Source organism: Marmota monax, unplaced genomic scaffold (genome assembly GCF_021218885.2).
Source record: "Marmota monax isolate L192 unplaced genomic scaffold, Marmota_monax_Labrador192_F-V1.1 WCK01_AAM20220418_F8-fsc00059, whole genome shotgun sequence".
Classification (NCBI taxonomy): Eukaryota; Metazoa; Chordata; class Mammalia; order Rodentia; family Sciuridae; genus Marmota; species Marmota monax.
Window position 1 is genome coordinate 1,326,211 of NW_026693595.1, and position 22,727 is coordinate 1,348,937.

The 22,727-nt window shown below is 40.6% G+C and overlaps 1 protein-coding gene across 3 annotated transcripts in view; it reads right to left on the bottom strand.

Annotated features, from left to right (window-relative positions):
* Pcsk5 (proprotein convertase subtilisin/kexin type 5) overlaps nt 1-15,001 on the bottom strand; it is a 449,712-nt gene extending 434,711 nt beyond the window's left edge. For 2 of the 3 annotated variants that reach the window (XM_046459433.2, XM_046459431.2), the window contains exon 1: nt 14,305-15,001. In XM_046459433.2, the coding sequence (XP_046315389.1) occupies nt 14,305-14,496 (192 nt within the window). In that variant the 5' untranslated portion in view covers nt 14,497-15,001. The remainder of the gene's footprint in view (nt 1-14,304) is intronic. The other variant, XM_046459435.2, reaches the window with a different exon arrangement.
* Nucleotides 15,002-22,727: the final 7,726 nt, after the last annotated feature.

The window sequence follows — 22,727 nt, forward strand, 5'->3', positions numbered from 1 at the left end:
TCATGCTACACGCTGCAGAGTACAGAGTAAGTCCCCATAAGAGAAAAACAAAAGAAGGAAAACTTAACTATTCTAAATTCCCTAAGAAAAATTTTGGAAAACTATTATGGGAGTCAATGAATTGAAAAATCAAAGTAATTTTACCTATACCTTTATGTACTTATACTTCCAGAGCAAGATATGGGTAAAGGGGTAATATTTGAGAAGATATAAAATTTCTAGAAGAGCTATGGGTCAGGTGAATACTCCAGGTAGAAAAATTGGCACAAGAGGCTGGGGCTATAGCTCAGTGATAAGAGCATTTGCCTAGCACATGTGAGGCACTGGGTTCAATCCTTAGCACCACATAAAAATAAATAAATTGATTAAAGTTATTATAAAAAAAAGAAAAAAGAAAGGAAGGAAGGAAGGAAAGAAAGAAAGAGAGAGAGAGAGAGAGAGAGAGAAACTGGCACAAAACCAGGGTAGCATTGAGCCTAATATCTGGAGGATGAGAGGAAGTTCAGTTTGGCTTTAAGAGACAGAGTAGGAAAGATGATGGGGAAAGCATTTCAGAACAAGAAGGTACAGGACTCTAAAAGCCCGGGGAAGGCTTGTTTTAATGCACTAGGCAATGCTCCTGGTGACTTCTAAATGAAAAAGTGATGTCACCGAAATTAAGCTTTAAGACCGTCCTCTCCAACTTCAAGCTTGACCATTTCTTGCTCGTTAACTAGACTCTACCTAGACCAGCCCCTTCCCTGGGACTCTTGCATTCCCAGTCCCCTCTGTGTGGATCTCATCCCACCCCAGACCACCTTGTGCTTGGGGCTTTGCTAACATTCTGTTATCTACTCAGTACTTCCTCCTCAATGTGTTTTCCTGACCAATCTACCCAAAAGAGTTCCCTAGCTCTTACTTGCTTTTTAGTCTACATATTTTGCTTTCCAACAAACACTTATAATATGAAATTATTTTATTAATTTAATTATCAGCTTATAGCTTGTCCCTTCCCATTCCAAAGTATGTTTCATGTGAACAGACAAATGCAGTAGGATTTTGCTTATTTAAATGGCTGATAAATATTGGGTACTCAATAACTGTTCTTAACAATTTTATAAAGATGTAATTCATCATACAGTTCTCTCATTTTAAGTATCCTGTTCAATAGTTTCTCATATATTTAGAGTTGTGCAAAGATCACCACAATGTTAGAACATTCCCATCAATCCCCTCTCCCCAAATTTCATACCTATAGTCATCACCACTATGCCCCATTACCCTTCCAAACCTAGACAACCACTAACTAACCTCTATGTCTACAGATTTGCCAATTCTGGACATTACATAAAAATACAATGACTTAATATATGGCTTTTGGTGACTGACTCTTTCACTTAGCACAGCATTTTCAGATTCATCAATACTGTAGCATGTATCAGAACTTTATTTGTATTGTAGAATAATATTCCATTATATGGCTATACCATAATTTATTTATCCATTCTCCAGTTGATATTTATTTCTACTTTTTGACTATTTTGAATAATGCTAACATAAACAAATTTTTCTGTTGAGAAACATTTTCAGAGAATGAATATATATATACACACACATATATGAACAGAATTGTTGGGTCATAGGGCAGCCTTGTGATTAACCTTTCAAAAAACTGCCAAACTCTTTTCCAATGTGCCCATTTTACATTCTCACCAGCAGTGTATGAGGGTTCTGATTTCTCTACATCCTTTCAAACACTTATGATCATCTGTATTATTATTATTGCCTTCCTAGTAAGTGTAAACTAGCATCTCATTGAAACTTAAATTTTCTTGATGAATGATGATGTCGAACATCTTTTTGTGCGCTTATTGGCCATTTGTATATCTTTTTTGCAGAAATGTTAAATCATATCAATTCGCACTCATTTTTAATTGAGCAACTGCTCTTTTCATCATTAAGTATAAGAGCTCTTTGTATATTTTATACAAGTCATCCAGCAGACGTGATTTATAAATATTTGTTCCCACTCTCTGGGTTGCCTTTCCACTTTCTTGATGCTTTCAACAACTATTTTTTAAGTAAATGAGTAGAACAAATCTTTTATCATAAAGAAAACCTGTGACCTGTTCAAAAGTATATGATATATTAGTGATGGGGTGGGACCTAGAGGGGTGACTCAAGTCACTTATTTTCAGCCTTGATTCTCCTTCACTAGTCCCAGGATCATCCACCCAGCCCAGAAGCAATGACATCATCCTGTGATAAGCCAAAGAACACAGCATTTGGTAAATTAGTCCACAAGGACTAACCCAAAAGAAAGATGCCCCATAGTTTACAGAAATAAAGAAAAAAAAAAACTTTTGCTGGAAGCTAGCCAGTGATAAGTCCTAAGTGACCTACAATTTAGTTTTTTCTTGGGAAACTTTAAAATTGATGATTCTCCCCTCTCTATCTCTCCACCCCAACCCAACACACATACAAACACTTAAATTAAATGCTAACAGAATCGACCCTGGATGAGTAACTAGTAGTCTTCTAACCTCATACTTATGAATATTTGCTTAGAAAGTTAAAAGGCCCTGGGATTATTTCTACTCCCTGCACTGTATTCAGACTAGTGAACACTACCCAGCTTTATTTTGGTTGAGAAGTTTCAACTAGAGAAAACAAGGCACAAGCCTGGGAACACTGATATGGAGAGGATGGTATATTTTTACAGCTGTAGGAGCCTCTCAGTATAGGAAAATTCCAAACTTCCAGTACTTATTACAAAAATATCAGCCCTTCAGTATACACACACATACACACACATGAATACACAGTTTGTCATATGGGGATACTGGGAAAGGCATCAAGGAAAGACTGACTTGTAATAAATTTTGGTTTCAATACTGGCATGGTATCCAAAATGCAATTTTCCCAGGAGAGAATTAGCTTCTTAAATAATGCACAGATTATAATAGTAACTTAATACTTCTTTTGTGATGCTAATCCTAAATTAACATAAAGATTAACATACAAATGCAAACAAGATGAATATAATGTTTTACAGGACAATGTTAAAATATTATATATTATAAACAGAACAATCTATAAATAATTTAAAACCTACATTTTAAAATATTGCTATACTCCTATAAAGCAGTAAAGTTTAGGAAATGAATACATAAAGGACATTTTCAGAACATAGTTTCATTTTTGCTATATAAAATATGTGTATAAAAGGCAAAATATGTGACATGTGAATAAATTATAGTCACAAACATCCATTATAATATAGAGATGGAAAATAGGCTATGTGACAACCTACTCTAGAAGTAAACGTAAAGTATGACATGGCATAAACCATTTAAAAATCATCCTTAAATATTAGTTTTGGTTTTACATTCTCTGCTTATGCTGTTTCTTCAGGGCTCAATGCAATCCTCAGTTTTTAAGTCAAATAAGGGAAGATACATTTGGGAGTTGAAAGTAATCACCCATGTGTCTGTTTTTATCCCTTAAGTTAGTACAGGACCTGCAGTACAAATAAGAGCACACAGTTATGTGAGGCAGAGATAATACTTACACTTACCCAAAGAGAATTGAAATATGAGGCAAACTTCATGTTTATCTGCCCGGTGAGTATAACAGCATGAATTATTTTGGAATCCTCATCTTATACACCCTGATAACACTTCCAATATCCCAGTCTCAGTTTCTTGACTCCTTCCAACCCACTAGCCCTCGCGTCTTCTCTATCTGGCCAGGCCACCTGCATGTCCACATCTTGGACACATAGGACATCTGCATCATCAAGCAGGACAGCTGTATCTAGTAGTTCACAAAAGCTCCCTGGGAAGGCTCTGATCTTTCCACTTCTGCGACTCTTATCAAACTGGCCCTCTGTTTTAATTTCGAGCCCCAACCCCACCCTATTCACTGGGTTGGTAGATCCAACTTTGGCTCCACCACCTTCCTCATCACTTACACACTCGTCAATCATTTCAAATCCGGTGCTCTGTAGACAGAAACTGTCAACCCTAGTTTCCCAGACTCTCTTTCTCTAACCCTGGTAAATTCTAACTCCTGATGTGTCCTTTTCTAATCTCAGGCTCATGAGCATTAGCAAGAAAACATCAGAATAAAGCAAGATCACTAAACTGATGGTTCATTTTTTTCACTCATTCATTTACTCAGTTCCTGAGCAATAGCTAAGTACAAGAGGGAAATAACTTCACTGCAATTTGGCGATCATTTATTGTGATTTTTCTTTGATTTTTATAAGAATTTCCTAAAAATGTCCCAAAACAATGATAGGTGGAGCATCCAGGTATTAGTTTCACCCAGCCCCTGCTTCTTTGCAGGTGACCTCCACCTTTTCGGTGACTAATGAGATCGGGAACATCCTACACACCAGCTCACTTCCTTTCCACCTCAACATGAACCTCTCAGATTCTCCACTTACCCTTCACTCCTCTTTGCCTCACCTGTCAAGCCTCCTGTCCCACATGACCACACCCTACACTGCTGTAGGTGCTGGGGACACAATCAGCAATGAGGCACTGTCCTGAGCTGAAGGAGCTCTCTGGCTCCTGAAAGGGTAGGTGTGTGATTACACACTCTCTCTCTCTCTCTCTCTCTCTCTCTCTCTCTCTCTCTCTCTCTCACACACACACACACACACACACACACACACACGTACAATTAGGGAGATCATAATTTCTAATTTCTCTTGGACTTGTTTAAAAGTGAAAGGGAACATAAAAAATAACTAAGGGGGGTGAAATGATTTAGTGCAGGTTTAAAAAAATTTTTAAAGCAAGATATAACTGATGTTTGCTAAAGATGTAACATATTTCAGGTACTATTCCCAAACTACTGTGTATGTATGTGTGTGTTTTACTGGGGATTGAGCCTAGTACTTGAACCCAGTAGTGATCTACCAGTGAGCTACATCCCCAGACCTTTTTTTTTTTTTTTTTTGAGACTACTATCACTAAACTGCCCAGATTAGCCTTGAATTTACAATCCCTGCCTCAGCTCCCTGAGTACCTGAGATTATAGGTATATACCACTGCATCTGGCTCTCAAATTTGTTTAAAAAAATTATTTATTTATTTATTTAACTTGTAAATGGAGGCAATACCTTTTTTTATTTATTTTTATGCAGTGCTGGGAATGGAACCCAGTGCCTCACACATGCTATGCAAGCACTTTACCACTGGGCTATAACCCCAGCCCATTCAAATTGCTTATAACTAATCCTTCCAACAATCCTGTACGGAAAGTACTCATATTATCTCATTTCATACATGAAGAAACTTCTACAGTTTCACTTATATTGAGGTGGATGAGTGGTGGAATTCATCTGCCGAGAATTTTTACTTCTTTCCCCATCTAAATTCTCTCCCATCTACCATACATTTCTCTCAGCACTTCTTTCTATCTCAAATAAAACCAAGGCTGATGACATCCTTTATATATAGAATCTGAAGGGGGAAAGTCAGCTATATAGAAACAGAATGGAGCTGGATGCAGTGGAGCATGCCTGTAATCCCAGCAGCTGTAGAAGCTGAGGCAGGAGGATCACAAGTTCAAAGCCAGCCTTAGCAATTTATTGAGGCCCTGTGTAGGAACCAGCATATGGAAGCAACCTAGGTACCCTTCAACAGATGAATGGATAAAGAAGTTGTGGTATATACACACAATGGAATAATACTCCGCCTTAAAGAAGAATGAAATTATACCATCTGCAGGTAAATGGATGGAACTGGAGATTATCATGCTAGCGAAAGAAGCCAATCCCAAAGAACCAAAGGCCAAATATTTTTTTCTGATATGTGGATGTTAATTCACATTGAGGGGGTGGCTAGGGAAGAAGAGAGGCACTTTGGATTAGACAGAGGGAAGTGAAGGGAGAAGGGAGGGTATGGGGATAGGAATGATAGTAGAATGATTTGAACATTATTACCCTATGTGCACATACAATTACATGACTAGTGTAACTACATAATATACAATCAGAAGAATGAGAAGTTATACTCCATTTATGTATGTGTCAAAATGCATTCTATTGTCATGTATAACTAATTAGAACAAATTTTTTTAAAATTTTTAAAAAAGGGAAAAAAAGAAAAATAATTTTTAAAATAAACAATGCTGAACCTGTATTTTTTTGCCTAAAACTGGTCCTACCTTAATTTTACAAATGAGTCCATTTAAGAAAAAATGGAGAAAGTAAGTGAATGCAATCATGTAGGGTGAATACTTCTTGAGACCCAGTATACAGCAGGAGTGCAACAGGCAGTAATTTATATTCTCTTAAAAATGGTAAACTGGGGCTGGGGTTGTGGCTCAGTGGTAAAGCGCTCACCTCACATGTGCAAGACCCTGGGTTCAATCCTCAGCACCACACACACAAAAAAATGAATAAAGGTACTGTGTCCAACTACAACTAAAAAATAAATTTTTAAAAAATGGTGAGCTGTCCTAATTTTACAAATGAGTCCACTATTCTACTGGTCTCAAGGCCAAAACTTTGCCGTTATCTTCACATTCTCCCTCCTCCTCATCCTCCACTTCTCCTGGGTTATCAAGCCCCACTGAATCCACCTCTACCAGAATGCCCAAATCCTTCTGCTGTGAGTTTCTGTTTTTCTTACCAATAACCTTGAAACACACAATAGCCTCTCTGCCTCCATGAGTTCATTATGTATAAATGCCACCAGTGGACATGGCCTCCAGACATAAATGAACATGATGCTCAGAGCTCCATAATGTTTGTCTTACTGAGGATGGTCATGGGTAAAAATGTCCTACCCCCTTGAGAGCAGAGAATGTCTCACGGTATAGTACGCTACCTACTGGACTCTCAGGTGTACTGAATCAACAGGTTGTTGCCAATCCTCCTCGTGAGTCTTCAATGTAACTTCTTATCCTCTCTGGTAATGTTGAAACTCCCTGCAGATCCATTTATAGGCTTATATAATCTGATCTGTAGTGGGGTCATTTTTTGACTCACATCTGGTTTCCCTTATTCTAATAACAGCATTTCATTTTCCTTTAGGGAACTGTCCCTCCCCAAATGTTGGACTGCCTACGAAAGGTCAACATCTCTCTCACTTCAAGGCTGGACATGTGACCCGAGCTGACCCACCCAAGTACTGCTACCCCTCTGGACAAAGAGACTGGTCCAAGTGTGGGAACATGACCTCATTCAGTGGTCAGAACCAATCAGAGTCTTGGTTGGGGGTTAATTTCAACACTGGATATAAGAGGTACCAAAAAGCACATGAGCGTTGCTGCTTCGTGGGGAGCACCTGTCTGAGAATAAAGCTAACACGGGAAAACAGAGAAATAGTGGACATAAGCGCTCTCTATAGCTTTTCAGCTAGAAAGGCACCCAATTACTCTTTTACAAATCATATATCTAGATGTTTCAGAATTGAGAATTCTTCAGATGAGATAAGTACAACAGAGAGCATCCTGGAGTACGTTATGTACGCCTTTACCTGGATTAAGGCCAACATCCCTGTAGTGATACTCCTTAATATTTCTGCAGCAAAACAAAATAATACCATAATTAACGTCAGTTTAGGGCAGAAGAGGCTTTGCCATGAGGAATGTGCAGATCAGGTTAAGGTCTGGTTCACCTTCTGCTTTCAGAACTGCACACAAATTCCCTGTGTCTGCATCTGCTTTTTAGTTTTGTTTAAGCAATATGAGTTGGGTTCTCGGTGTTTCCACCTAAGTGTCTCATTATATCCCTCATGGGCCTATCCGCATTCCAGTTTTATTTCCCACTACTCTTCTATACACAGTGGACTCAAATTCAAATCTTGCAACCTCTACGTCATACAGGCTTCATAAACACCAGGCCTGTCCAACCAGGACATAAGAAGCCTTAGCTGTTGACTTTCTGGTCAGCTGCTCCAGCCCTACATGTCTCCATGTCTCTTGGGCAGAAAATGAAGTCACCACCATCCTGTTATGGGAGAAATCAGTCTCAACACTGACTCCTCTCCCTTTCAGCCTCATTAAATCTCCAGGGCCAATCACAAGAATCTGGAAAATCACAAACTGCTCAAATCTAGAAATCCCCATTAACCACAGCATGCTCTTATTTTCCTTAGGGCAGTTTTTGCATCTTCTTGGTGTCCTTTTTAGATTATATAATGGTCTCTATGCCTTCCTTTGGATAATATTGTTTGGACACAATATTTATAGCAACCCCATAAGTTGAAAGGAATAGGCGTAAAGTTCCCTTATTCAAAAAAATAAAGAACTGGGCTGGAGTTGTGGCTCAGCGGTAGAGCGCTTGCCTAGCACGGCCCTGGGTTCGGTCCTTAGCACATATAAAAAAATACATAAACAAAATAAAGGTATTGTGTACAACTAAAAAATAAATATAGAAAGAAAGAAAGAAAGAAAGAAGGGAAGAATCAACCAAGGGTCAGGTTGGTTAATCAAAGGAAATACTCCGGAGTTTCACTCAAACCCAACTTCTGCTCTTCTTTTCTTTCTTGTTTCTTCTTCTTTTTTAATTAGTACATATTAATATACCAAATAATGGGTTTCATTGTATCATATTCATACATGCATATAATATATCTTGATCAAATCTACCCCCACCCTTATACTCACTCCCCTGCCTCCTTCTGGTCTCATTTTCCTCCCAGAATTAACTCACACTGAAGAGTTTATTGGCATTAATTGTTGGTGCGCTTAGAGGTGGAGATTTGACTTGTAGAAAGTAGAGAGAATATCACATAAGTAATTTCACTCTAAAGTATGTATGAATTTTATTTTTATAAAAATAAAAACTGATGACTGGGGTTGTGGCTCAGTGGTAGAGCACTTGCCTAGCACAGGTAAGGCATTGGGTTTGACTCAACACCACATTAAAAAATACATAAATAAAATAAAAAACTGATGGACATATATATCTATATACATGTATAATTGCATATGTATGTATTATTTTCTAGCATGCATAAATGTCTATAAGCATGTTTACCATTTAGGAAGTCAAAGGTGGCTTCTTTGTCACTAATCCAATCTGAATTAACTGAAGCCACCACCATCCTGTTATGGGAGAAATCAGTCTCAACACAGACTCCTCTCCCTTTCAGCCTCAATAAATCCCCAGGGCCAATCACAAGAATCTGGAAATACAGTCTCAAGTCATAGCAATGCCTGGAGATCCCTCAGCCTTGGGGAAAACCCAGACACTGCTTCACATAACTTGAACCAACACCACAAATACTCCTCCCTGCCCAGGGGACATTTCTGGGTCAGGACTCCCTCTCTCAGCCAAAGAGTCAGAGAGCACTGGATATTTTCCCAGCATACTACCCTGCTTCTCTGGCTGACCTTTCAGGTTAAGACTTCTGGATATAAGCCCATGAAAGATAGTAAGAAGGCAAATTCAGCTGCTTTGGGACTCACCAAAAAAAAATAAATAAATAAATAGTTTTTCATTTCAAATATACACTGAAAATCCGCATTTCTTATCTATGAAGTTAATGCTGCAGACGCAGACCCATCAACATCAGGCTGTGCACTCCAAATTGCTTTTTCCAGTCCATATTCCCCTGTTCTCCTGTTTACCTTATCACAAGAAATAAGCATGAGAAATAAGCACGTGAGAGTGGCTGGCAGAGGTCAGGGCTGAGGCTCTTGGGTGTGAAGAGCTGCTGTGTACAAAGCCAAACGTTTCACACAGGGATCAACCTGGGACTACAACATCAATTTACTCTTCTGTTATAAAATGCCTAAGAACTGGAGGACCTGGGGGATCACAGCCCATTCCCATACAGCCCAACAGACTAGCCATGTCCTCTATTTCCAATGCCATCCATAAGCACCCAGAACTCAATCCCTACCATATATCTGCATTTCAAGCATCCCATTACTCAAAGGTCAAAATTAATCTGCAGAGTGGGAGGCCTTCAGGACATCAATGAACCAGCTTCTTCCTGTTATAGTATCTCTTCCTACTTAGTTGGAAAACTATTCTTCTGATTTTACTTGTACAAGCTGTAGTCTAAGAATTTAAAAGAATATAAATTCAAATATGATTTAACATAATAAGCTTAGGCAAGATACTCTATAAAATAATCATTCTTCAGATATTTTCTTTCCCTTTCTCCCATCTCCAGTAAGTTTATGTTATAATACCTAATAAAGCTACAACAAGAATCAGTGAGAGAAGGGTGGCACTGCCATGGGAAATCATCCATAATTGTTTAGAATCAAACATACAACTATTTAGCTATTTAAAACTGTTAGTTGAATTAGAAAATCATTTTCCATGTCTACAAAGCCCGTCTAACTAGGCCATCAAAAATGTGTTTCCCTAATCTTTACATTTTGCATATTCCATTTTTAAAATGTCTTCCTTTCTCAGCATCTCAATAAAGTTTGGATCTCACTTAGTTCAACCTTTCTCCTCTGATTCAGATTCAACAAACCTTTTACTGCAAGCCTAACTATGTGCTGAGCAATGCATAGTTAACTCACTCTATTATCTAGAGATTTATCATTTTACAGATGAAGGAACAGGGGCTCCATTAAGTTCAGTGACTTTCCCGCTTTTGCAGCCTGAGAAGTGGCCTTTGCAATTTCGAAGTCCACAGGCTGTCCATGGGGACTCCAGGTAAAATATTTCCTCAGTATGGCATGCATCTAATTTTATCCCTCTGGAATCTTGTTCAAGATAAATTATATGGTTTGGGGAGGGGGTTTTTGCCCCTCGTAATCTCAGGCTTGGAATCAAGGATTATAGGCAACTCATAGAAGGATAAACACAGCTATTGCACATTGCAAACCATCTGTTCAAAAGGGATCTTCTTCCCAGACTCCAATAACCAGAAATTAATGCCTCTTTGTAGATTTAGTCCAAACAAGGTCTACAATTAACAATATGTCCAGTCGTATTCCTTTATGTCATTTAAACTCTGTAACAAGTAGACTGTTAGTTCAAAGGGTCAGAGCACACAAATTAGTGAAAAGGACAAAGGCCTCTTCCTCCTCCCCCAACAGGCCAAGAAGCATGCACACCTCCTACCCTCAGCCACCCTGGTGGTACTAGATACTAAAGGGACTTGTAGTCAGAGATGGTGCTCCTAGGGAAGAAAGGCAAAGCATTCTATAGCTGATGTTAATATCAAGCAAACATGATATATGCTGACATAATAGCAGCAATTAAAAATGATTATGGCTGGGTATCACTTCAGAATTTCAAGGTATAACCATTAACAAAATATAAACATTTTTGTAAAACCTACCAAAACATAATGCTATCTCCATAACCGGAGGCAGGAAAACCCTCATTATTGTTCCATTCTAGAAGACAAGCGTGTCCTTTTAGCTTGTTTGTTTGATTGCTTCTAGTATCACTCTGCACATCCTATCTTTTCTAAACAGAAGAGGCATAGCTATTCTTTTCTGTAGACATCTCCAGGCCAGAAATTTTACCTCTTATTACTTTTAAATGCTAAGATGTTACAGAAACCATTACATTGATATTCTGAGTGTACCTTTACTATGGTGAAAATTACTCACCTTACTCACCTCCCTATCTTACTGAAGATATCAAAAATACTACCAGTACAGTAGATGATTTCAGAAATAGTAACAGGTTCTAGTTTCAATCTGCAACACAGGAGAAGAGACCCCCCAAGCCCAACTGGGTAAAAATAGAACATTTCAGAGACATTTGTAAATTGGTTACTGCCCTCAGCTGAACTACAGCTGGTTTCTTGATGAAAAGAAAGAATAACAAAAGGATGTGTAAAGTGTTAAAAGGTCAGTGCAGTAAAGGATGAATAAGAAATACAGTTGGCCCTTACAATGCAATGATATTGCATGTGTGAACTCAATTTACCACCCCGAAGACTTAGCATAGGCATATGCTCCTTTGATCTACAGAGGAAAGGGTTTATACTGTAGAATAGCTGATCTTTTTACACTGGTTATGGCATCAATTCAAGTGGTCCTGTGTAACCTCTGTAAGCTATAAATTTCCTCAATGAGGTTGTAAAAAACACATTAAATAGTACTTGGTGTTATTTATATGTAAACTTTCTTAGTATTACTTTTTAAAAGAAAAAGCCAAGTAAGGTTGGGGGACACTGCAATGTTTGCTTGTTCAAAAGTGGTTTGGGTAGCAATTTCTGCCCCCCTCCCCATTGATTCTACAACATCTAAGTTCTGCTCTGTGAATTCAGAAAGATACCAATGTCTCTGCCATTGTAAGTTATGAGCCTTCTTAGCATCAACAAATCCAGGTTTATTTGAACTCAATATCTGTGAATTATGACTGGGTATTTGCTTCCAGTTTATTGAGCCACTAAATTAGAATACAGGGAAATTGAAATATTACTTTTCTCTCCCTATCTGGAAGATCCTAAAAGGCAGGATCCATGAGAGATGGTCCTGAGCCAGAATTCTAGGTTTTGCCACTCTCTAGCTGGGTGATCCTGTGGCATCAACTTCCCATGAGTCTTGGTTTCCTCATCTGCTGTATAAAAAGTAATATTCAAAACAATTTAAAATTTTAAAAAAGAAGAAACTGTGTGTTCAAGAACTTATCCTACTAAATATGGTTGGTATATGGGAGATGCTCATGGTTGGCTGAACAGGAGACATCTCTTAAAAGATTAACAGGCCTTCTGCCCTTTAGTGTTGGTCCTCTCTGTGGCCATCCTGGGTATATGCAGTGCTCAACTTTAAGCTTTGGTAAAAAGACTTGAACAGACTCTGTATTTTCTTCCATAGAAAATGATGCCAGTAGAATCCTAACAAGTCATTAGAAAACAACTCTTCTGCAGATGACAGGAACCCAGGCAATAAAACCTGACTAGCTTCCCTTACTTCCTTGGGATAAGGAAGAGGTGAGGAGAACCCAAACCGTGCTGCTTGCCCAGGTCTTAGTCCTGGGCAGAACTGACTTCTCTGAAATATGTCCTCCCACTAAGAGGGCAAAGAGCAAGACCTTGAGCTCCTGCTCCTCTGACTGAAAGCATCGCTTTCTAATCACAAACTCAAGAGGCCAGGCAGCAGGGGATTAGGGCGGGTGGGGACAAAGGTGTCCTGCTGCTCTGGACTTGGAGAGCTATAACATCAGACACCACCTAAGGCTGTCTTGCTCCAGCTACACCAAATGGCACTTTCCTCTCCCTTCACCCTAGCAGAGCGTGTCAGGTTGTGTACACCCCAAGCAGTCCCAAAAGCGCGCCTGCCGGAAGCGCGCCCCCACCACACACACATTTACTCACTTCCCAGGCCGACGGAGGTTCCTCTAAGCCCAGCTAGGGCCCCCTCCTCCGGTCAGCTACAGAGAAGCTTTTGGGAGAGAAGGAAACCATAAGGGGCCACTCACAGAGCCCTCTAAATCACTATTTCTCTCCGGACATGGGGGAAGGGAACGAGAAAGCCAAAACCATTTTTGCCCCGGAATACCTCCAAATCTGTTACGCTGTCAACATCCCATAACATCCAATTTATTGACATGTCCTCGCATGGCAACTCCGCCAAAAGCCCGTGAGCAGACCCCATAAAAAACGTGCGCTCCTGCAGGGCACCCAACTCTGACCCCACTGAGCCGCCACCGGGCATGACACGTTCCACCCTGGAAAAGATACCCCATTTTCCCTCGGCAGAACCCGGTCAGCGATCTTCAGAAGTTTCCCGTCTCCCGCTCCAATCCCCAGATCCCGATCAAGGCTAGGAAGCCACAGGATCTCCCCCAAAGCTGCACTTACATCGGGTCCCGCCCCCCATTCCCTCCCCCTTCTTCTCTCCTCTACTCCAGGCTCCGGTCCCCGCGCTCCAGCTTCTCCAGCGCCCAGAGGTTCTCTTGCCCAAGGAGAGGAAACTTCTTTCTGAGCTAAATTCAGGTCAGAACAGGAAAGGGTTTTTCTTCTCCGCCAGCACCAAGGATGCGTTCACCCCTTACCCCCCAGAAGAGCTCATTCGCCCCTCCTTACGGCCACCCGCTGAGACCTTTCCTCCAGCTACTAGTGCTCCTAGACCTCCCAGGTCAAAAGGTCTGGTAGAGTCACCACGGGGACACTATAGATCTTTCCGGAGACCCTACCAGTCCCGCGTAGATTTCAAAACCCAAGTAAACAAAACAAAATTTCCGGCAACTTTGGTGTACGTGGGTATCTTGTGTGAGGGGGAGAGAGCGCGCGCGAGAGCCAGACAGCGTAGCGCAAGAGTTAGGGCAAGCGGCAAGAGCACATCTGGAAGAGGGGGAGGGGGATTGGAAGCGGAGGGGACGAGTAGCCCCCAAGAGCTTCCAGGCGGAGGGTCCGGCCCCCCGACGTTAGTTACCTGTCCTATGTTGATGAATCCGTATTTGCTGGCTATGCGGTTGGCCTCCGGAAAGCCGCCGGCGATTTTGACTGCCCAGTGGTTGGTGTAGACGCGCGTCCGGCACACGGGGAGTAGGCAGCCCCCGAGCAGCGCCAGCACGCACAGCAGGTCCAGCCGTCCCGGGCAGCAGCAGCGGCCCCCCCAGCCCATGGTCCCTTCGCCTCGCGGCTCCCTTTACTGGCTCGCTCGCTCGCAAGATCGCTGGCTCTGCGCACTAAGCGGCGCGCACAACTAACTTCTCCGGCCTGGGCCGCCCAGGCGCGCAACCTCCGGAGATCGGCAGGAGGCGGCAAGCCCCAGCAGAGGCAGAGCAGTTAGCCTCGCGCCGGCTCCTAGACCATCCCTGGGGCTGCAAGGACCAGTGCTCCCCGCTCTCCGACCGGCGGGGCGGTCAGCGAGAGATCCCCGGCTCCGGAGCAAAAGGCGGCGAAGTGGAGCTGGCGCCCTCAGCAGTTGTGTCTCGCCGGCTCGGCTCCTAGACTCCCAGACTAGCTTTAGCTCCTCTCTGGGCCCCAGAGAGCGGCTGAGACGACCAGCCAGGGCGGTGCAGGCAGCGACCGGGCGCCCCCTTTGCTGGCCCAGGCTCCGAGCGCTTCCCTGCTTCCTGCGCTCTCTCCGGCTCCGAGCTGCGCGCGGGGACTGTGAGTGGCAATGGCAGCAGCGCCTGCTCTGCATAAATGACTCCCCCGCCCCCTATCACCCCTCCTTTCCCACCGCGCTCTCCTCCTCTCGCTCCTCCGCCCTCCCCAACGCGGCCGCAGCCAGGCACCAACCAGGTCCTAGTGCCTCCGTCTTATCCCAGCCGTAATCCTCCAGGGTCCCGGGCAGCAAAAGGCGAGTCTTTCCAAAGGGCTGGGAGGAAAACTCCAGGATCGCGGTTTTACTTCCTTTTCTCTCCTCCTGGCTGGATTTGTATTAATTTAGCACTACTTCCCGAAAGACTAACGACATTTACACGCTGGTACCCGTTAAGTGCCCCGAAGATTCATTCATCCTCTCACTAAACGTCCTTAAACAACTAAGCATTTAAGAAGGTCACTTGTATGTCAGTTGCTGAACCAATAACCCGAGATTTTCACTTCGCTAATTCTTCATGCTTTTCAGCAACTGTGTATTTAACAAATTCTGCTCCCAGGAGAAGCTACCACCCGGGACAGTAAGTCGCATCCTCTCCTACAAAAGCCAACCACCGAGGCTCCAAAGCCAAGTCAGTTGCCTGCCGACTTTCGAAATCTGCGCATCTGATACAAGGCAGCGCCACAGGAGAGTGAAATTTCAGCCATGAATTCAGGAAAGATATTTCAATGAATATTTGGAATGCAAGTCGATGGACATGTTGGACCAAAGGAATAACTTCATTCGTTTGTTGGATTGCATCTGAGTGCTTCTTTTTCTCCACCAAGGGAGAAGTTTTCCAACTTTTCCAAGCACAACCCTGGAACCGGATAGTCTTTGATAAAAAAAGGACCACCGAGGAAGTTGGGATGAAATATGTGGCAGAACCGCCTTCATTACTGCATCACGGCACTGGGACTGCAGAAGGCAGGAGGGAACTGGGATTTAACCCTCTTGCTTCGCTTTTACAACCTCTTTTTCCATTGGAGTTAAGGGGGGCAAGTTGACTTATTATAAAAGGAAAAATTAACCCTTATTAAATAATTCAACTGGCCTTAAAATTAGACACTAGATCCCTGACTCCCACCTCCTTTTCCCCTCTTCTCCTTTCATTCCTGTTATCCTTCTTTCTAAGCATTAGTTGAATGTGTTTGAGATTAACCCGTTATACAATGATTTTGTTATCAGAAACATACTTCAGTTCCACTAGCACCTTGGAACGTGTAACATTTTGTGACGTTTTATGCATTGCATAAAGTATGCTGCTTTATTGAATCTTGCAAGTAAAACCACAAAGTAATATCATCCCCACATTGTTTGATGAAGAAGTAAAGAATCGGAAGAACTAAGTTATTTGCAGAAGAGTACGTCTTTTATTCATGTATTTGATGAATTGATCACATTTTTTTTTGTTTTTAAGTATCTAGCATGTACCACATCATATTATGCTGGAAGCTGGAGAAAGGAGCAGGGAGGCTGAAAAGATTATTGGAATTCATACTCTGAATCTTCTAGAATAAATGTGGCTTATAATAATAAAAATAATAATAATTATTATTATTATTATTATTATTATGTGGAAAAGCATATACACTGCCCTTGGGCTTTAGAGTTTTGATATGGTCTGGCTACTAGCCAGTCCCTTTGGACATATACTGTGCTATTGTGTATTATGATATGTTACAGTATGTTACCTCATGGTGCACTGTGGCATGTTATTGTGTGGTGTCACATGTTATTTTATATTATCATATGTCATGGTATCTTCAGGCATGATATGTTATGGCAAGTTATAGCATGTTATGGGCCATTACAGAATGTTATGGTACTGCATTACTGAATCCCTAACTATGGAGTCTAAAAAGTTCATAATCTATTAGATCACTATTAATTGTCAGAGTGACCAGATATCTGTATCTGTGCATAGGGATGTGGATTTATTTCACTAGAAGCTGTCGGTTTCAGGTGGAATTAGGAAGGTTCGATCAAGATCTGAGTCTTAATGCACATAGGAGGGATAGCTAGTCTTTCTTTAGGTATCCTGGCCTTTTGCTCTCAGGTGGGAGGGAAAGTCTGTCTGACCACAATCTAGAGGAGGGGGCCACTCCATGGGCATTTTATGAGCGAATTTTGCAGCAAGGTCTGTGGATTTCTCTCTGAGACTCTGGGGTGTTATTGTTTAGGACTACAAAGGCAACACAAAGTGCTCTCCTTGAAAGCTGTGTTGTCTCTGGCCTTCAACTTCTGAATGAAATGAAGAGGAATCACTACTGCACTGTGTCTCCTGAGGCCTAGAGGTTGTTTCCTAGGGCTAGCCAAATTGCTTGCTAATATTTTCCCTCTGTGCTGCCTTTTTGTTTTTTCTTTCCACTAACACTTTACATGCCCTGCTTGGCACACACAAGCATAACACTCACTACATTGAACATGAGAGAAAATTGGAAAATGAGGTATGAAGTGGGAAAACAAGTTTTCTATGTAGTAAGCTAATCCTTAGGCCTAGGTTTAGTTTACTCAAAGAACATATTCTTCCTTTAGGATGCATATGTATTTAGAAGGGAAAAACCTAGCTCTATTTTGCTATTGTTGTTTGTTTGTTTTTTTAAGATTTGGAGACTTTGTTCATCTGTAAAGCATACAGCCATGTATGACGGCACACTCTTATAATCTCAGTGACTCAGGAGACTGAGTTAGAGGAATCACAAGATCAAGGCCAGCCAGGGCAACTTAGGGAGACCCTATCTCAAAATACAAAATAAAAAGGACTGAGGATGTAGCTCCATGATAAAGTGACCATGTGTTTGATCCCCAGTATCACAAGAAATAAAATGAAATATTTCCCTTTAGCAAATATATTCCAGTTCCATTATAAATGCATTCTCAAAACGTGTGATTCCTAAACCTAAATGATAACAAAGTCCTTCTCCACTGATGAGTAGGCACAGTCTTCTTTCTGTTTTGGGATGTACCTTAATGAATCGTGAACTTCCTTGGATAGAACCCCTTTGGCCAAGCTTCCAGATAAGGATCAAGAGTTGCAAAGGGCTGTCTTACTTCACGACCCTATGCTCTGTAGGTTAGGAAATTCCTATTGCCAGTATTTCGGCTGCCAAAGGGAGACGGAACTGATAGACTAGTAGTGGTTAGTGCAAAATGTCACTAATATTAGAGAAAAATTTGTAATACAAGTCTTGCACTAATGCTTCCTTTTAGTATACAAAGGATGACACTGCCAACTTTGACCCTGGACTTTCCCTCTCTAGCATGCCATATGGCAGGAAATCGGGAAGTTTTAAGTTTTTTTTTCTGCTTTCTACTCAGCAACATATTACCTGATAATGAGGGCCCACTAGTGTTTGGCCTATCTGCCAAAGTCCCTGACAACTCTAAAAGAAAATTTCGGTGAAATGCAATTAAGAGAAATCTAAGTAGCTTAACAGAGAGAGAAGTGAACAAGATCTCCATATAGGTATATCCTGAAACTATGCAAACCAGAATTATTCTGGGAAGAGATTGTCCTATAAGATACCATATTTCTTCCTCTGCTACATCCTCTGCTGGAAATTTGTCTTTAAGAACAGTTCTAGAGCCGGGCATAGTGGCACACACCTGTAATCCCAGTGGCTTGAAAGGCTGAGGCAGAAGAACCTCAAGTTCAAAGTCAGCCGCAGCAACAGCAAGGTGCTAAGTAAGCAACTCAGACCCTGACTCTAAATAAAATATAAAATACGGCTGGGGATGTGGCTCAGTGGACAAGTACCCCTGAGTTCAATCCCCGGTACAAAAAAAAAAAAAACAAAACACTTTTAGGCCAAGGCACAGTGGCATGCCTAGCCTAATCATCCCAGCAGCTAGGGAGGCTGAAGCAGGAGGATTATGAGTTCAAAACCAGTAAGACCCTCTCTCTAAATAAACTGTAAAAAAAAAAAAAAGGCTGGGGATGTGATTCAGTGGTTAAGTATGCCTGAGTTTAATCCCAGGTATCAAACAAACAAACAAAAAATTACCTTTAGCCCAAGTTTCTGTGAATCAATGATAAATGAATAATGGGTAGTTTGAAGCTAATCAAGGATAAAAGGCTATTGGACACTTAACTGCCTAGTTGAAGTCTCTATCTATAGGATCTTTCCAGTATATCAAATTGATAGTGAAAGTTCATCAAATTTAGTAATAATTATAAATTATGGTAATAACCACCATTTATTAAGCACTTGTTATATGCCAGGCACTGGGCCAAACACATTTCAAGTCTTAATCTCATTCATAGATCATCATAGAGAAGGAGACCATAGATATCACATATTCTAAACTTATTTAATAGATAAATATACTAAGGTCAATAGAAAATCAATTTGGAGGACAGTAACTATCAGAAAATTTAGGTTAACAAAAGGAAGAATGATATAAATAATAATAAAAAAAAAACGAAAAGAAAAGCCACAGGGACAATAGTTTTTGCTGTGAGCCAAGGATTAACATTAGTCTAATTTGCATACCTGGGTTAATGGGAGAATGGAACCTTGACTAACCTTTCAGATATCTTAGGTATTGAGCCACCCCCACTTGAAAGTAAGATCCAGGACACATATGAACCAAAGAGGAAAATTAATTCAGGGCTTGCTATTACATTTGTTGCATAACAGTTATATACTGGGAGGCTAACAGGTGACTGACATCCTGCAGATTTTAAGAAGCTTTAGCTCCTTCTTTGACATGTTTGAAGTTGACTTACATTGGCATGGTTGATCCTCTTCTGTGGACATTTAAATCATACAGTGACACATTGATTCCCAGAAAGCCTTCCAGCTGAAACCAAAGTATGAAGTTTGTTGATTTCTTTCAGATGTGTAGGCAGTAAGACCAGCTATCACCTTCTAGCTTCTAACTCTGATACCAGAGCAGTGTCCCCTTCATAATGGATGTAATGGGTGACTGTGATATCTCCCCAACCTATCTCAGACTCTCATTCAGGGGGAAAATAGATAGGGAAAGAATGGGAGAAAATCAAAAGAAGCATATTTGGGTCTTAGAGCTTCATCCACCAACAAGATTGGACCCTAAATCAGTGATAACAGCCCTCCACCAAGAGTCAAATTGCCTCTGGATGCTGTCTTCCAAAATCTTTTATTTAATCTTTTATTTTCTCTTTTATTTTTAAGATTCCCTCAGAGAATAAGGGTTAATAACAACTGACTCAACAACTTGATCGGATTTAGGAAGACAAAGTTAAAACGGCCCTAGAAATTAAAACATTTTTGGGGGTCCAGGGAGTAGCTCTAATTCATTAATGCTAAATGAGATATTCTAAAACAAAACAGTAGGACTTTTACTTGTTAATATAAAACAAGATAAATTATGACAAAATTCTTTTATAAATACCTATGTGAGTATGTCTCTCTCATTTGCAATTGAGCCTTACTTAATTATGGGGGCAAATTCAGAGGAATGTATCTTTGGGTGATTTCACCATTGCTTGATCATCATCATGCCCACTTATTCAAGCCTACATGGTATATGTCAACCACTGGACATAGACTTTTTTTTGAGATTGAACTCAAGGATGCTTTACCATTGAGCTATATCCTTAGCCCTTTTATTTTTCTATTTTGAGACAAGATCTCACTTAGTCACCAAGTCTGGCCTTGAATTTTTGATCCTCCTGTTTCAGCTTCCCCAGTCTGAGTCACTGGGATTATAGGCATTCACCACCCTGCCCAACTGGATATGAACTCTTGATGAAATAGTAAACACAAGATGTATGATGCTGTTGCCAGCATAGAAATAGGAGTATGCACTCTAACAATAAAAAACATGGCATATATAAAAACGTAGAACAGTAATTTAGTTATTATCAAGCATTAGACACTGCGCATAATTGTATATGCTATACTTAACTAGCAGCACAGTGGGTTTGTTTACAAACAGCATCAACACAAACATGAGTAATGCTTGTGCTACAAGGTTACAATGGCGATGACATCACTGATAGGGATTTTTCAGCTCAGCTTCTTTGTACTCTCATGGGATCACTACTGTATATGTGGTCCATTGTTGGCTGAAATGTCATTATGTGGCACAGGACTGTATTACACTCTCTCATTTCCAGTAGTGTGCATTCCTCCCATGGGGTATTCAGCTATTGTATATGCATCTCTCTACCAAGTTCCCAGCCCAGGTCTCAGATTTTAGTAATATATGAAGAAAAAATGGACACCGATTTTTCCCTTACCCTTAGATCCATGGAGCCAAATTCACTGCAAACTTGTTTGCCTGGAAAAGAAGGGGTTTACTTTAAACCATGTTGAATGAGTTAATGTATCAAGAATGGCAACAAAGTTCTGTTTTTAAAAGGGCTATCCTGTACTTTAGAATAATTCATTGATAAAAATTTATTTTTCTAAAGATAAGGGGATATATATTCAGCAGAAACTTCTCAGAGCTTTCAAATGTTTAAAAGCTTATGTTTCCCTGGTTCAGTGTTAACAAGTTCTTTGTGACTGACTATTCAAAAATAGATACTGGATAAGGGGGAAAAAAAACATAGACCCCAATTTGAATTCTCGCAAATGCCACCCTTTTAATACCTACGACTTAACTGACTTGTCAGAAATGCATGAACTAAGAATATAATGAAATGGAGACCCTAAGACAGGCTCCTTATTCAATTGTCTCCAAGTATGTACAGTGGAAGCCTACTTCATAGATACACTACATAAGACTGTGATATAAATTGTCTGTATAAATGCCAAATATTGTCTTCTGTGAGTGAAGATGAGACCAACTTTTACCAATACACTCTGCATCCTGGATAAGCTTTTTCTAGTACTGCTGTTTATTATTTTAAAATAATGAGAGCATTGTTTTGAGATCTGGCAGCATACTGAACTGTGAAAGGTGAGGAGGTGAGCAAAGATTGAATCCTATGTGGAAAGAAGAGGCAATATATTCAGGTTCATTTATCATTTCTTATTTTGTCTTTGTCATACATTTGTGTGTGTGTGTGTGTGTGTGTATACACACGCACGTCCACACAGATACAAGTTGGCAAGTTCATAGGATATTTGTATGTTGACATTTTGGCAGCAAAATGAAAAATGAAAAGAATTTTGCAGAAAATGTCAGCAATTCAAAACTTAGTGGCATTCTATAAAACTGGGCTAAGTATTATCAGGAAAAAATCTTAGAGGATGGTGGAAGTTAAGACTTCTAGGCTCAAAAGAGCTAGATGTTAGATGCTGAATGAACAAGAGAAATTAAACTTACAGTTAGAAGGCAATCACCTAAAGGTTTGTGGAATCCTCCACATTCATTGGCTGGATGAAAGAGCTGGATCTCCGTGGAATTGATTTTGCATTTATACCCTGGTCACCTTAGAAAACACTTTTTCTGCCAAGTGTGTATGATGGCGGAGCTCTGGCTTTAGCAGATTGATTCTCACGATTTGAGAGATGTGAGGTTCCAGAAGTGGCTCAGTTATGTGTGGAAACTAATGACTCTGAAGCAAATTATCTAATCAATATTCTATTATCCTGCAGCCCTTTTACTTACATTGGGCCTAGAATGCTGCAATTTCTCCTATGTTAGTCATCCCCTTTGTATGTTTAATGATAAACTCTCTGCCAAATGGAGTCCAGGCAGGAAAAGGCCTTATCCTTTCTACAAACTCAAAGTAAAATTCCCCGAAAACATCTGCATCAAAAGAAAAGAGGAAATTGATGAATCTGTATATTCAGGGTGAAAGAAAACCCACCTGGTCATCTTGATGG